Consider the following 18,064-nt stretch of genomic DNA (forward strand, 5'->3'; position numbering starts at 1 on the left):
TGCTGGACTCATCATAATCAATCAAGCAAATTACTACTAAGATTTCACATGGAAAACATGATCAACTTCTTTGTGGTTGCTCAGGGTGGCTCATTTAAAATGACCTTGTGTTAAAAAGGTAAGGCTATCCGCAGATCAATTTAATGAAGCACCAGGCCTACAAAACGGGACTTGGCAATAGTGTGACTTTTTAAATAATTTGCAAGCTTTAAAGGTGATAGCAGGTGGATTTTATTGTTGTGGTAAACTTATCAGCGCGCATTTACATTAATCAACATGCGTTTTTATTCACAATTCAAAAAGCACAAAAGGGAACGTTTCCCAAAATGTTGAGCAATGCACCTTAAATGACAGCTTAAAGAAAGTGGAATGTAGAACGTCCACTTCTTCAGCATCAAGATTAACCCACAGTCATTGTCGCAGCTCCACGCTGTCCACCAGGAGCTCCAATTGAACCCTCACAGGTTGTGTCTATCCCATCTCCAAAAATAGTGCAGTCAGAGGCTTTAACCATTTCACCTTCCACCTTTGCCTCTTCAGCAGGCATACTCCCATGATGAGAACAACAAAACACCAGTCTCTGCAGGCGAAGGAGTTCATGCCACGAGGAGCGTCGGAAGATTAGATATATGAAAGGGTTGTATACAGTGGAGCTCTTTGCAAAGAGGCAGGGTAATAGGGTGATAAAAGGATTCATTAGGCCCTGGTCCTCGGAGTGAAACATGCTCCAAAAGCTGACAACCACATAGGGGATCCAGGCAATAAGGAAGCCAATGCTAATACTCACAGCCATCTGCAATAAGAAGAAAGGAGGCAAAGGGGGAGTAAAGTGGTGTGAGGAAGATATAAGCCCAGTAGAGGAGAAATAGGGTAAGAGAAATTTAGTAAGAAATTAAGAGAGGGATGGAAATAGTAAAAAAAAAAAGAAAGAAAGAAAAGCCACTTGCTGAGAAAAAGATTTAAGGAGCAGTTACATAGCTGTTACAGCACTTACAGAAAACCTGCTCCTGTCCAACTGTGACAAAAAAACACATTTACAATGTTAATTCAGCTGGATAGGGTTTTAATGGGTCATCCTGCTGTGCATGAAGTACCTGGTTTCATTCAAAGGTTAAAATTTGATTGATTATTGACTTTGTTTCACTTTCTGACAGTGCATATTACTCTGTGGTAATTGTGCTCTCTTTGCAGGTGGGGGAAGTCATTTGCAATCGTTGTGAGCAATTGCGAAACCATAGTTACCTGGCTAACACAACACATTAGAACACTGTTGTGCTGGTGATTTAAATGGAGGTGATGAGTAGAAATTAGCCACAGCTCATCTCCTTGAACATGTTTTTCCTGCTGAGCATATTATGTATGGAATGAGATAATTAGTCCTGATGGGCATCAAAGGAAGCATTTTAATGGCTTCCCTCTGACAAGTTCCACTTACTGTGTTCCCATCATACGTTACAGAGAGATGGAGATTCCTTCTTTGAATCCTTCAGAATATCAGTTTTGCCATATTTACCTCATGGGTGATCAAATGTGGAAATTCCCATAGAAATCATATTTTCTGGCCATTGATCTGTATGGGAGTTTTTTTCAGATCAGATATTAGGTATTCCAAGATAATTATCAACGGGCAGCTATTCTGCGTAAAATTAATAACATAGTTATATGGTAGAAACCACCACAACAAATAAAAACATCCAGGCTCAAAAAGAATGTTTTCCAACCACTTAAAGATGATGGACAATACAGTACTGTGCTTTCAAGCTGCTACTATATCATGGAGATGGTAAGTGGAGACGCAAAGTGGCTTTTGTCTAGTCTTGGAAATACCTGATAGTAAATTGACTGAGCATATATTAGAGTCAAAAGACTTTCACCACTCTCATGAGAAGCAATCCCTAACCCTAACCCTGACCCCTCAGTAATGAAGCCATTTGTTTAAAGGGTCCTGCTTTTTTAATAAGAGGAAAAGCAGAGCTTTTCTCATTCATGGGCAGGTTCTAGCAGATGTGACCATAATGTGGTTGGAATTGTCTCAAAGTGACTTCAGAGTGGATTACTTTGATTTAATGCATTTCCTTTAGACTTACTTTGTGAATTTGTCCAAATTTTCCTGCACTCACTTTCATCCACAGCAAGACCAAAGTTTAACTGCAGATAAAATTGATTTATTTTGCATTTTGTCAGCTTTCATCCAGCATCTGGTCAGTTTGAAGATTTATATGAAATGGGGCTATTCAGCGAAAATAAAACACATAAGGAGAGGCTGTTGTGTTGTTGTTGTGTGTGTTTCACTTGCAAAGAATAGTTGGAGGTTGATAAAGCTTAGAAGTGATAATCTCCTGGCTCTAGATTCATCTTGAGCAACAGGTCATGCCACTGCTGTTAATCTTCTCATCTAACTCTCAGTAAGAAAGCAGATAACCATATTTCCATAATCATGAATAAAATCATTCAGAACTCACAAACCAGTTCCCCAGAGGCAATAGGTTAGATGATAAGGTTTGCTGCAGTGGGATCAATATGCTGTATGATTCTACTGCTATCTAGCAGTATTGCAGTAAATAAGGATTGCTGTTTTGACGTGCAGCTATGTAATGAATACTTCACACATGCAGCACATTCATTTCACTACATCTTCTATTTGAATGTGTTATCAAATATAGAGGAATTGTGAAGTATACCCATTTGCTGTATTATCTTATAATAGCCACACTACTCAGATAGCTAGTTGTTCATTGTATTGTTAATCTTTTAAATTTTAAATTGTATTGTTCCTGATTGAGTGCAGCAACCAACTGAAATACAATTTAGTGCTATGTCTGGCTGAGCTCATTTACACTAACAATAGGAAAAATGAAAATACAATAATACCATCCCATCCTTTTAATAACTTTCCCTCTTTTGGCCTTCTACGTTTTCATCTACACAAGCAAATAGATCCATCTAGCAGTCAAATGTTACAGAGATAGAACTTGAAGGTTGCAACAACTGATGATGTGTTCTCTCTCTGGTTTGATGTGGTGTCTGTGAAGATCATCTTTGTGAAAAATAAACCAACTGGATATTGAAAGTCTGTCCAAAAACGTGTCACTAATCACCAACATAAAATCAATTGTGCTGAGATATTTCTCCCAGCATTGATGGATGTGTATGCTTTCTCATTTAGGTTGGTAAAAACATAAATAAATGTGTTATGTTTTGGTCAATATCATATAAATAGGGGTTTGAAAGATGAAACTTAAACACACATGCACATATATTTCTTTTTTGTTGTTGTTTCAATCATTTACCATAAGCCTTCGACGTAGAACATTCCTTGTTCCATATGATTATTCCAATCAAATCAAGAAACTTAAAAGGATCAAGTCAGTTACTGATTGTCTTATACTTACAAGAGTGATTTTTTTCTCAATATTTCCGTATTGAAAATCATTGCTGTGGATGGATTGGTAGGCCCTGTGGAGCTTCCAGGCAATACCAAAATAGGTGAAGACAATGACCAAACAGGGGAGGAATGTGCAGAGTATGGATAGAGTCATGATGAAGGTGGAGTGGTTTAGGGACTTCCCATATCCAGTCCAGTCTACTGAGCAGGCAAGTCCAAATGGTTCTGGTCCGTAGCTGCCCCAGCCAAGCAGTGGAAACAAGGCCCACAGGCCAGCATAGAGCCAGATCCCACTGATTACAATACTGACGGTTCGCCTGTGGAATTTGATACCTGTGCGGAGACAGATTTAAAATTTTGTTAAGTATTTTGTCTCAATAGCCTGATTGTGATTCAAGTCGATAGGGTATAACTTTGTACTGTAGAATATTCTTACTCTTCCTCTCTGATGTTTTGTATATTAAAGCAGCTACAGTAAGTGAGGAGTCTGCATGCAATAGCAAAGCTGAACTATTACAACTCTGTCAGAGACATATCAGAGAATTGATTTGACCAATTTGACTTGGAAAGCCTGTGTTTTGTTTGACCTTTAAAACAATCTGAGCAGCAGTTTAGGACATAATCCTCATACAAACATGAACACTGGCTCAAATATGAATTGACAAAATTAAGTTCCTGGGTAAGGCGTCAGAGCTGCTGCCACAAAATGCTCTGCCATGACTATATAATCAAAGAAAAGCACATGGATATACAGTTCAAATTGCCAAATAAGCTTTCTTCTCATGTCGTAATAGCACTTTATCTAATTTACTTATTTAAAAATTATGCTTCTTTCATATTTGTAGTATAGAGTATCTTGGATGGTCAAGAGTCTTTGGTTTGTTTTGTTAGTTCTTTCTCTGGCTGTATATTAACATAGTGAGGGATGCCATTAATCAATTTCATGAAGTAGATTGTTTCACTTTGTAACCTTCCAACTTATCATCTATGAATAAAAATACATGGCATATAATCTGTTATTACGTTCAATTTACCAGAATCTTTGAATTCATATACAGTTAATTTCAGAGAAATCTGTCGTTTACAGCAGATAAACAAGTGTTCAAGTGTGGCAGTGGCAAACAAGGCAAGCACAGCTAGTTGTAATTAAAAGTAGACATCACTTAGCAGGTCACTGAAGTGATGTCTCACCTCACACCTGACATCACACCAGCCATTTGTCTTAAAGAGCATCTGAGGCCTGTTGGCATTCATTATAGTGTCCTCTTGGAGTGTTAGGAAGTTATTCTCTGAAAACTAGCCTGACGTCCAGCTATCACAGTGATAATTTGTCATTTTTTTTGAGAGTCACATTTATATGGTCTTAGGCAGTCTGCATTCATTTATGATATTGTGGGGTGCATTTGCAAATGTTTGTGGGAAGTTTAGCTGCATTTATCTTTATTCGTCATCAGTAATGTTGTTTATTTCTTTTTATTTGGGAACTGTGTCTAAAATCAAGTTAAATAAAGGAATGAAAGGTTATATATTTTCTAAGGGCACTTATTTACTAAAAATTATTTATTATATGGGATGTTTAAGATCATAGTTCAGTGAAACATGTCTCAGTCTAATTATCACTATGACAATGCACTTTATATTTGATGCTGTGTCTGTTGTAACAGCATGACAAATAGAGCAATGCTGATGCAACAACATATTGCAAGCCTGTGGTGTGATTGGCTTAGCACCCAGAGGGAACAGATGGAAGTTTATGGATTACTGTAAAATGAATCATTAAATGAATCATCATTATACAAAGTGTTTGTTTGCAATGTTTACTCTTTGTAAGATTATTTACTACTGCAGGCCTTTTGGCAAATATGTGTATACATCTGCAGAGATTGCTTGGGACAGATGAACAAATTGATACCAGTGTAAATGTCAGCTATGAAATGAATCATGTCTATTATTCAGCACATCATGCGTCTGTCCTGCTAGCCTGGGATTCTATTAAAACCAACTCTCTTCAAAGATTGAAGCTCTCAGAGCCAGTGGAGGGATTTCAGCAGAGAGCCTTCTCAGTATAGCAGAAAGGATTCTAAAAAATCTGGATCTACAAAGCTTGTAGGTCATATTCTAGGATACAAAAATGTAAAGGCCTTCTTCATCTGCAAGAGATTTTCAGAATATTGTGTACTCCCCGGGTAGCTTTCTCTTTAGTTTGTTTGTATTTGCATTTGTTTTTGTTGATGCAATAATTTGTCAATAAAAATGTAAGTGACAAATAAACAAAAAAACTTTCTTCATCATTTGGTGTCCAGGTTTAGATCAGTGTTTGTTCCCTACGTTCTTTGACAGGGTACAATGTTGTTTGCACAAAGCCAAATGGTATTCAGTAAAACCATACAGGCATTAGAACTCACATCTTCATCAAATGCAATCTGAGCTCACCCTACCTGTCTTTGGTGGACTTCCTGTTACCAGGTACCTGACCAATCCCATCACAGCTAGCGTCATGATGCTTGTTATACTGAAGATCATCCCCATCAGGCCATAGTAAAGGCAAGAAATATCACCTCCAACCCAAGCGTGATTAAAAGCTGAAGCAATGGACAGAGGATACATGCTGAGAGCCATGCCAATGTCTGTTATGGCTAAATTCACAGTCAACAGCTCTGGAGCTTTGAGCAGGGAGATGCGACGGGCTGCACTAATCAGGACTGCCATGTTCCCAAAGACAGAAAGGACAGCTGCATGAGAAAAAAAGAAAAGAGCAAGAATAAAATAAAAATTGCTTCATCAAAGAAATCCTTTTTAACTTATTAGTGGGAACAAAATGCAGATCGAGGTATAGAAAGATGTTAACTTATTTACTTCACTTAGGAAAGAAAATCTTCTCTCCACTCCTTCCCAAATGGAGTCCAATTCTTTGTGAACGCTGTACACTGATTACATCCAAACATGAATTCATTGACATCATGACATTTATTCCATTACATCTGTCAATATTAATTATGTTCAACCATTTTTCTCTCTCCTTCTGTTTCTTAAAGATAAGCAGCTGCCTTCAGTTGATGAATGTAGTTTAAAGTGAATGTGAACTGATAGATACCTTATCTCCTTATAATGAATGGGACACAATTTTTCTGGCGTGGAAACAGGTAGAAACAGCTAGCCTGGCTCTTACTAAGGCTATGAAATCTATGTACCAGAAGTTGTAAAAGGATTTAATCATAATAACATAAGTTTAAAGAAATGTAATAAAAATGTGAGAACTGAATTACAGCATAAACCCCGTGAGCTGAAATTCAGCCTATGAAATATTGATTTTCAGCTTTCTGGAAAATGTTCTAGCTTTATTGCACTGGATATTTTTAACAGGGTTGTTGTAGAGTGCATATGATTCAGCAGCTCTCTCTATCATATCACGATAAATAAATATAAAGAATAAACTGACAACAAATCAACAAAATCAAAAGTATTCAGATAAAATGTAAACTACATTTTTTTATTTTTGATTTACTTGCTGTGCAGCAAAATGCTTATAGTGGGATTCTAAAAATAGAAAATTATGTGCCATTAACTACTAAATTACAGCTAATGTCTCTTCCATTAGAGAGATTGGTTGAGCTGCTCTGGGTTCAACCTGTTTTACATAATATTGCTCTGTTGCATAAGGTCAAGGAAATGTGATTGTTACAACATGCAACATGGTGCTGGCATTTGTTAATTTTTTTAATAGTTATTTTAATCTCTAAAAAGGCAAAGGAGATTTTTGTCCCTTCGTCGTACTAATGGAATTTTCTCTACAAAAGCATCCTTGATGCAAAAGATCTGTACTCACACCCTAGTCATGATGTGAAGCATCATCATTACAATAAAACCAAATCAGCTGATTTTAGATGATGTCATGCTGCAACTACATGGTTTGACCTGCAGACCTTGCCACACATTATCCATCCATCCATCCGCTTATCCGAGGTAAAGGCGCGGTAATGGAAAATAAAGAATTTGTATTGCTTATTTGACTGTAATATCCTTTGCAGAGACACAGACTGAATAAATACCCTAACCATTCATGTGGTATGCTTTCAATGTGTGAAAGCTCTACTGAATTCAATAATGAGACTGATTCAAGGTATTTCTTTGTTGTCCCCAGCTTTGCCTTTTCTGTTGCCTTGGCAACCATCACTGTTCTCATCCAGCGTATCTTACGAAAGATCAGTTATTTCAGTGCTTCTCAATTATTTTCTGTTATACCCCCTGTTTCTGTTATGAAATGTAACATTTCATTGATGGGTGGTGTAATATCGACTAAAAGCACTGGAAACCCAATGTACCATGGGGGACAACTCCCACAGAATAATAATACAATTTTACTGCAGGAAAGGTTGATAAAGAACCAACTAATTCTTAAAACATTCTATTTAATTTTAATGTATTTTTTCTATTTAGTAAAAGACTTTGGATATTTTCTCTGGCAGTTCACTCAGCAATCATTTATGTGAATGACATTTCAGTTTGATGCACTAACTGAGAGGCTCTCATTAGGGTTGTGCAAAAACTGATACTCAGCATGAAAACTCAAGATTAGTTTCTTTAAAGTGTTAGGAATGAAATTTAATCATAAGAAGCTTTTGTCTGACGTGTTCTCTTATTTTGATGAGGAGTAAAGCAAATTTACCCATGTTTAGTGAAAGTGCTGTAGTGCTGTACAGTCCAAATTGCAGTCCATTTAGATGACCCTTTCTGAACGGTACAACTGTGATTAAGTGAATGTGATGAGTGAATGTCACTATAATAAGATTTTTTTCATTGCACTCATAAGTACCCAGCAACTTCAAAGGGTCAGACATGATTCTGTGCTGTTCATAAAGGCTTATCTAAAGAATAAAGACCAAAATTACTGGGTGGTTAGAAGAAATCTTTTTCATTAGACTTTGCATCTCGCTTAAGTTATCTATTGATTTTTTTCTCACCTTGGCTGAGACAAAAACAGATCATAAAACAGATACAGATAATGTAACATCTAACATGTTATCTCAAAACCAAGGAGCCCAGATTGCTCAGTTGAGCACTGTTATTCTTCCTTGAGCCAGTGAAGCAGATTTCTACAAGATTCATAGAGTCACCCACCTGACTCTGATATTTCATCCTGTACTGCAAATGGAGTAATGACCTAAGAGCCTGTTAATGTCTCACAACGTAATCCTGATATGTTCTATTGGTCAAATGAGGGAAAGCTGAATGGCTTTTTTATTTTGATGTTTAGGACTTGCATATGATATATTTAAAGCTGGGAAAAAGAGAGCAAGATACGTTGATTCCATGTTATTTTTCATTGCATCCTGGTCCTGATACTGGATAATTTGACTGTTTGGTGTCTGTTAAGTCAATGCAGGCTTTGCATACAAGTGGCAAAATAATATAATTAATTCATTGTCAGCAAGCACATAAGCTGTATTCAGCCATCTTTCTGACTACCCTAATGGAGACAACTCCTGTATTAAATCAGTTGAATTTTACCCAATTTTACAAATGTAGTAAACCTATTTTGGCAAGATCACTTTCAAAATAATGAATATCAGTTGGTTTACAGTTTTTATTTCTGCTGCCCGCCTGACAGAAAAAAAGTAAATGTATGTAACATTAGTGTAAAATTTGCGCAGTGTTTGCTCACGTGAACAGTTATTAGCGGCCACTTCCGGTAGCCGGCCCATACAGTCCAGTCGCTGGGAGGAAAACATGGCCGCCGTCAGGTACGACGAACACGGTCACAGAGTTAGCGTCGCTAGCCAGGACTGTAAATGGCTCCCAAATTTCAGGTAAATACCCTCATATTATTGTTATGTGTTCTTAAGTGACTTCATAAAGCATAGCTTTTATTTTTGTTTTCTTTTTTACATTTCCAAACATTTTCTAATGCTAACTGCACCTTCCACGAAACATCCGGCTGTTAGTTATTTCGAGTTGTTTGTTGTTATTGTTTTTGTTTTTGTTTTTTTTTTTTTAAATGAATGGATTAAAATTAAGAAGTATATTTAGATGAAAGGACGTCGATATTTTGGAATTGTATTTGAGCATATCATGAGTTGTCGTTGGACTTAAAGCTAGCTTAATCACTGGTGTCTCAATACAGACATACGTGAATGTAGTGCCAATGTTCAATCAACATTGTTAACAATATTAAACTGCTGAGCTTTTTCTCCATAACTTCAATATTTTCTTCTTTCGTTAAGTGCAAAAAAATAATGCGTCAGGGCTCTAAGCCATGGAATCATTTTAAACAGCCACGGTATGAATCAGCAGCTGTAATGCATGTGGGTTTTATCTATAGATGGTAAAACCTGAACTACAAGTTAATTGTAAAAAAAAAAAAAAAAACTGAAATAGTAAATTTGCTAATGTTTTATATGTGGCTAAAAGGCATAATTTCTTCATGTATTCATATTCTGTGAATGTATTGGTGAAAGTAGGCTTCAGACAATTGAAATGTGTAAATAACTGGCCAGTATATAGCCAGTTTTTTTTTTTTTTTTTTTTGCAGTGAAAGCATATGCAATGTCATCATCAAACATGAATTGTTGTTGGGGGCAGATTCGCTATCAATAGAAAGAGAAGGCTACAACTTTAATGAATCCCCCCTGCCCCTCTTTCTGGTTTTGAAATCTACTTGGTAAACTAAATTCTAAACTAGATTCAGCTGCTATTCTATCTTGCTATCTCTGTTTGCAAATGTTGCTTTTTCTGTACAAGCACTGCACTAAATGTCATATTCATTCATCTGTAGTAGTTTTGTAATTCCAGGCAGTTGACAGTACCCTCGGAAAATCAGCACATAGAGAGTATGAACATCATTGTTGAAATTATTTAATTTATTGAAAATAACCAAATTGTTATTATTTTAGTTAAGCATCTTTTGTATAGTCATTTCATATACATGAATACTATAGAGCTACTGAATGAACATAAGTCCTCAGTGACTAATCATTTCTTTTTTTTTTTTAACCCAGATTGCATCACAGTGGCCTGTGGACTGAGGCTGTCACAGATCATGCTTTACCTCTCTATTACACCGTGGAAAACTGCAGCGCATTCCACAGTATGGAGTCAAGAGCCATTTTTGGCATTGAAAGTGACAGAGCATCTCTTCAGGGTAAAGGCTGTCGCACGCACACACACACCAAAAACACAAAATGTGTAACATTTCAAACACATGACAATGTATGCACAAATTATGTGGTCATAAGACCAAAGCAGGCATCTTGATCTGAGATTATGCATCCTAATTATGCCTTTTGGTGGCCAGTGAAAAGATGAGCAACCCAAGAATATCAGCCAGAGTCCAAAACCGATTCACAATGAAAGCCATGTACTTACCAATTATCACCAGGTACAACCCAGCCCAGAAATCAATAGTAGGTGATAGTTTGGACATGTATCTATCATCCATTTTTGTCCAGTCAATGGTAAAAACAGGCAGAAAAAATTATTTTATAAACACCTTTAACATGTGCTGAAGTCCAGTCCCAGAACTACCTGTGTTACAGTTTTAAAAGACTTGGCATATCGTGTCCAATTGTCTCTGTCAGCCCTGATATTCTCTGTGTGTCGCGCAGCATCTAACACATCAGGTGTTGGCTGGCATGAAAACCAGACACACGGACAATTTAACAGTATGTAGTGGAACAAATGATTGAGTGCCTCCACTCCACACACAAATCACACTAACATGCGCACAGTTGCAACCATCAACACCCAGACTCCCCCCAACACATACACCCTGCTAATGCAGATTATAATTACTGACAATCACTTAAAAACATTACACTTATGTGCACGCACATGCGCACACAGCTTTTCATCACTTACATTAAGGCTTCAAACTAAATTAAGAAGAGACCAAAGCTTTTTTCCTATTATGTTTTAAATTCAAGATTGAATTGAAGATAGAATGGGATTAATGACTTAGTCATGAGGATTTAAGGTGCAAACCAGGCCACTGGCTGACCATGAATACAATGTTTATATATGTGTGTACATATATTCTCCTATGTGTGTGTGGGCACATCTTTTCAAAGGGGATTGATAATGTTTAGTTTGCTTTTAAAAGAACCAGAGGGACTAATTCTTGAAAACACCAACCTATATGTGCATTACACTGTATTTAAAATATAAAGGGGTGGTATACAAACAACAAAACATCAAATAAACTATATGTTGGGTAATAAACGTCCTTTTTTTCTGACCAGGCTGTCAGTTCATTGCTGTCATACTTTTATGTGTTTTTCAATTGCTTTAGTTTGCTATGAATTCACTCTATGCCGCTTTGGCTTTCCATAATTTACATACATAGAAATTCCCTTCCTATTTCCTTAATTTTTCTACTAACTCCAGGGACACCTGAACCCTTGACCCTCCCTAATATTACAGCAGCATGTCTTTACCTTTCACTTACTTCACATTTTTTTGTGTCCTTTGCACCTCTTTATGTGTGAAAAATAAATGTGTGAAGTGGAAACATCAGGGCTCAAGGTGTGACTGCTGTGAGCAAGCACAATCATCATATAGCTCTATGTTGTTGAATGTTGTAAATGAACTCAAGAGATATACTCATCTATGCATTAGTACAAGATTGAAAAGGGAGATAAGGCATTGAAGCTGCACAAAATACACAATTTGAGGCTATCTCTAACTAGAGGCTTTACTAACAAGGACCGTTTAAAGCAGAATCTTAAATGCAGAGATGCTGTCACACTCCCAATCATATCACTTGGCAGAGAAGAGGGCAGACTCAAGAGACCATCTCTGATGGTTAAGAATCTGTAACAGTAACACTGGTTGCGTAGCTTCAAAGTAGCATCTAATACTTTGCTGCCATTTGGACCTAGTTATTGCTTAAACAATCCTTTTACACTGATCCAGTGTGGGAAACAAAATGAATAAACAATACAGATAATGAGCACATTGAGATGAATCAAATCAGATTTATTTATATAGCACCAAATCATAACATAGTTATGTCAAGGCACTTTACATATAGAGCAGGTCTAGACCGAGCTTGTTCTAAAATTATGTAAAGAGACCCTAAGATGTTGATGATGATATACATCATCAAATATGATTACATTTTAAGTGCTTCAATTGGTAGTCTGTCAATGTATTTTTTCTCAAATAAAGTCTCAGGTTTGGAAATGTCTATCCCATAATTTATAAGATAATGAAGAAATCTCTAGGGGCACTAAGTATCTTCAACTTTATATCTTATTGCTTTTCCACTCTGTAATTAGGACTTCAGTAAGTTCAGGTATAATGATGAATATTTATTTACCCAGGAAAAAATCACATTTGATAGATGGGTCTCGACCTAAGCATTTCAGACTCCCAGAGAACTAACAGGAAAAGGTACTGATGTAGTTGAAGTCCAACCTCTCTTGGTTTCAGGACTTCCAAGTATTTGGAAAAACCTTTTCTTGTGGAGCAAGGAGGAGGTCAGGCTAGGGAGTAATCAGGTTGTAATCAGAGAAGTCTAAATAGTTCCTACATTTGGCTCCAACATGCTCAAGCTACAGGTAATATTGAGTACAGATAAATTGATCAAGGTACACATAAAAGCAATTACACTGACCTGACAATGTCTGTAAATGGGCTCAAGATACCTCTGGTGGCTTTGAAGTAGTGTCTTAAATGTTAACAGCGATTTTATTTCTTCTTCTTTTTTTTTTGGCAGGGGAGGGCACCACTCAGCAGTCTCAAAAGAACAACACATGAGGTGAGATATTCTGTTCTTATTTACAAGAGGCCTTTGAGTTCCTCTGATAGACATTGTAATGATATATTTATCCACTTTTTCAAAATGGATTTGCCAAGTTAAAAGGAATATAATATCAAATAGAAAAAGCCATTATTTTTAGGCTTCTCAGGTGACCATGAAAAGAGAAAAAAATAAAGAAGGTGACAGGTAAAGCAGTCACATCTCTCCTTACAAGCATTTTTCATGAATGATACACATAAGAAATTGCTCTTTTTTTGCAGTGCCTCAATATGTACAATGTTGCCCAATGGCATTTGCACATTTTTGGAGAAGCAAAGATCATGGGTTTAAATGAATACACATTTTAATAATGAAGCATTTTCTTGTGGTCCTAATACAATGTGTTCTTTGCTGTCTGCTGTGAGAAAATCATTGTAAGAATACAAAATCAAAAGAATCCTTCAGAACGATAATTTTTTTTATTCAGTGATCTGTCTTCTCAAAGAGAAATATTTGTTGCCCTAGTGTGTCAGGGAAAATGCTGTTTACATACATATATCTACATTTTGCAGACTGCATGTGATGAAGTGTAAAATTAGATATTATTTTTGAGACATAAAACATCTGTTTTCTAGCAGCTTTGTTATGTGATTTAATATTTATGTCATACAAATTAAAATGACCTATAATGTGTCAAGTTTGGTCTGTTAAGAGTTAAAGCTATTTTCAACAGTTGCAATTGACCAAAATTTTTTCTTTGGATCAACTAGAGCAGAAATAATTCCAAAACACTTACATTTTAGTTAATGTTAGTCATGAGATGTTGAGATGTTTTGTTCTGTCACTCGAGGTTAAGGGCAAGTTAATATTCAAATATTCACATAAACTTGAAACTCTTAAGATTTTTGGCAGTGCAGCTTAAAATTCTATAGATTATCTTTCTAATATTGCTGTTTATTTTTATGTCAATTGCTAAATTGTTTCAGCTCTGAACTTAATTGCAGAGCATGGTGGAAAAAAGATGGATTAATAGACATTGAAAATGTGCAAGTCAAATATCACCACTAGAGAGCAGGGTTTCTCACCTCATTTATTCCTTTCATTCACAGAAACATAATCTTTGGCAATTTTAGTTTATGGTTTGTAGGCTGTAGATTGTATGCAATTAAGAATTCAATTTGTGGTATATTCCAGTCTGCTCTTTAGCTCAATTTTATTAATCTGACATAAAGATAAATATTGGTAATTATATGCAGAGATACTGAAAGTTTTTAATTTTTAAACTTGGAAGATGTTCATGACTGTGCCTCACATTTGGTACAGTTTCATTAGTCAGCAGATATATATATTCTTGTGTCTGAATAATAGATTTTAATTACTTCATAAATAATTATGATCACCATAACATCTGTAAGAACTAATGTGTGATTTCTCTCACTCTATCACCAGTGTTGGACTTGTGTCAGGCCAATCTCACAATCTATGAGATAAACCACAACAACCCTGTTTCCAATGTTATTTGTTGAAATGTATTGGTATCAGCATTCTGTGACCACTGATGTAGGTAAAGTTTCAATATTTATTTTTCATATAAATAGTCATGCTCATTCTGCTTAAAAATGTCTGAATGCTCAGGAGAGAGTTGATAAATTTAGTTTCCATGCGAGCAGAGTAAAAACAACTTTGACAGCAGCGATGTTTTAACAGGGCAAGTGAAGTTTGGCACCACCAAAAGCACTTTCCTGTAGTTTTCTTTCAGAGGGATGCAGGCAGCTCAGCTTAATCAAGGCTGCTGCACACAAAGGGGGTATTTGTTTAATAATTTTGGCAAAGACAGAGGTATGCATAGACAACTTGGACTCACAGCCTCCGCTTGTGTGGTGTGAGCGCACCGTACGTGTGTGTGTGTTCTGTCAATGCCTCTGCTGTCTCTGTTTGCCTGCAGCTGCCTTTATCAGCCAGATTTGTTCTCAATTTTTATTTTGTAACAATTAAATGAATTGGACCATCAGTCCGCAGTCCGTCTGTTGGACTATACTTGGGCACAATTCTCTTCAGCCATCATGCTCATAGTTGAATGCTGTGGATAAATAAAAAAAATCACCTGATGGTGGTGCTAGAAGAAAAGTTGGAGAATTACCAAATTGAGCACAGTTTTCTGGCTATCCATCTTGAAATTGTTGTGGCATTTCACTAGAAACTACAAATGTCAGCATCACAGTGGTATTAGGGGAGAAGTATGTATTTGCTGATTTGTCATCAGGGAAAAGAAGGTTAAAAACCTGTGCCAGCCCATCTTGTAGATTTTGTTGTGTTTCATAGGATAAATGAAAACTCTATCAGTAATCTTTAAGGCTTTATCCTTTGAAGACCAGGAATGTGTAAAATGTCATGGTAATCTATCCAGTTATGATATTTTACAGCGAAAAAACTAAATCTTTATCAAAGTCAGTAGGCTCGAGTGCCATGAATCTCTGCGCAAATGATTTCATAATGATAATCCATCAAATTGTAGTTGAGATATATAAGTCTGGATCAAGTTGGTGGACCAAACAACTGATCAGGATAGTGATATTCCTATCTCTTTAGCCATGTTTCTACCAGTGCTAAAAACAGCATAGGAGTCAAAAGAAATAAGAATGTGTGTTTCTTGTTACAGCCAGTTTTATGGGCCTAGTTTGCTGGGTAGTTTATACAAAGTAGCAGCTGTATTGCAATTGTCAAAGAAATCCATTAAGCCATTGATGCCAGATCTTATTTCACTCGCTCCGGATGGCTGTTTGATCAAGTGATGGGAGAGGCAACACTTAAGAGGTACAGTATCTGCCCAGCAGCCATTCGTTTTGAAGCTGTTATTTATGTAATCTGCAGCACAGTCACCCACAAAGGTCTCCCTCTAACCTGTCAGACACAACTTGAAAAGTGTGGTGCCATAATGACCTGAAGCATAAAATATTTACTGACTACCTGAGGCCCTGACAGCACACTGTCAGCACAGTGTCCACTTAAACTGCATGCTGCCAGCCTTTGAACAAAAAAGAAAGCATGTGGGGAACCTGATACCTGTTGACACAGTGTTTAAATGATAGTATTCCACAAACATGGAGGCAGTGGGCCTCCTCTAGGGACTTGTATGAGCCCACAGTTCTGTGTACAATTTAAATAGCTTGTAGATCATTAGAAGGATCAAATGGACAAGAGATAAAACCACAAAGAGGTGCTCTGCTCCGTGTGAAAACATTAAGGTGCTCATTATGATTACTTATGACCTGTTGACTCAGTAAAATTGCTGTGAAATTGACCATGCTGTTGAGGAATGCTGTGCCCAGACAGACAGTAATTGCATTTCCTGTTAGTCCCTGACTTCTTCTCTCTCCCTTTTCCCTTCGTGTATGTGTGTGTGTGCGCGCGCCGGGCATCTGTGTGTGAACACCTATTTCAACTACCCTTGATCGTAGAGTTTAGACTGAACTGACTGCAAGAGAGACAGTCAAAAGAAATGAAGCTATACTCTACACATTATACTCAAATAACATTGGAAGTGAAAACCTCAGGAGAATGTTTTTCATTAGGATTTTATCATCATGAAAACAGCTTTTCTCAGACCTCACAATTTGGCCTAGCCCTATTAGGTTTAACTCAGCTTAACAGGATTTTTTGATGCCATTGATTGTCAGGAGAACATTCACCTCAAAAACGTGATTTGAAAGCACAGTATATTAGTGAATGTGCACGTATGGCACATATAAAGAGCTCCTGCTGATGGGAAACACAACTCCCCAAAACGGTTGACTGCATCCAGGCCTCCTAATGGTGCTGAGCTGAGAGAACAAGCTCACTCCTCCATGTCCTGTTCGATAAAACCAGGGTTTGGACCTATGCCATCATTCTGGGCTTGGCAGGATGCAATGACTCGTTGAGGTTTGAAACCCCATTAAAAATTGTCACTTTATTTTAAGCAGCTGCTACACTTGTGAGTCCCACATCCTTCTGGAAAACCAATCAGAACCCCAGAGCTGGCTGGGGACTAGTCAAACAGCATTTATACTGTGATTGTCTGAGTTGTTAAAGTTTGTTTCCCCTAGATGACTTCAGGGTAATTATGGCTTTTAATTTTCTTGTCAGCTGAATTTAGGGCGTCTGTCCCGCCTGTTGTGTCTTGAGATGCCCGGAAGATAATTTATGAAACTTTCCCTGCATACCTGATTTAACCAGGCTGAATGTGTGGGGGCCAATTCAAGATCCCAGCTAGATTTAGTGAATTTGCTACAGCTATACAAATTCTCAAGATTGGCTTTGTACAAGCCTCTTTTGTCAGTTTGTTACTGCATTTGATTACTCGCTGAAAGCTACTCATCACTGTTTCCACCTAATTAGACTGCCAACAGTGGACACCTTTCCACATTGATCAACATCAACAGCAAAGAGGCCGAAACAGAACAAAGCAGGGGATCAACCAACAAACCTCATGTGTCTGAGCCGTGTCTGAGAAATGAAAGAGTTTAAGGACATAACTTATCATCAATGCAAGACCTAGTAATACAGCTAATAATACTGATTGGTATTGTCCTGTTGCAGAATCGTGCACTTGTATCAGATCAATCCCACAATCTTTTATTTATTCATATTGAGTGGCAATCCTATTGAGCAGACAACTTTTAGTAGAGACGAGTAGAAATATACATATGGCGGCCATGGAGAGTTGTTGCTGTCTCCAGTTACCATATTGAACACACATCAATGAAAGCACTTTAGCTACGTAAGAACCCATTATTTTCATTATTACAACTGTAATTCAATCTAAAGGGCTTAAAGAAAGTGCAGTCAAACAGGAGGTAGACAGAACTATCTAGACAAGTCTGGAATTACAGTTTTCCTTAAGATGTTTAGTCCCTGTGTTTTAAGATGTATTATCATTGGAAGAAGGTGCAAGAAGTTTTGTA

The 18,064-nt window shown here is 37.0% G+C and overlaps 1 protein-coding gene across 1 annotated transcript; it reads right to left on the reverse strand.

Moving 5' to 3' along the window:
- Positions 1-400: 400 nt before the first annotated feature.
- Positions 401-10,820, reverse strand: opn8a (opsin 8, group member a). The gene is made up of 4 exons (XM_029497113.1): positions 10,748-10,820; positions 5,824-6,117; positions 3,393-3,718; positions 401-793 (listed from the first exon to the last, which is right to left on the reverse strand). Exons 1-4 carry the CDS (start codon positions 10,818-10,820, stop codon positions 401-403), a joined length of 1,086 nt encoding a protein of 361 aa, XP_029352973.1.
- Positions 10,821-18,064: the final 7,244 nt, after the last annotated feature.

Source organism: Echeneis naucrates, chromosome 24, assembly GCF_900963305.1.
Source record: "Echeneis naucrates chromosome 24, fEcheNa1.1, whole genome shotgun sequence".
Taxonomy (NCBI): domain Eukaryota; kingdom Metazoa; phylum Chordata; class Actinopteri; order Carangiformes; family Echeneidae; genus Echeneis; species Echeneis naucrates.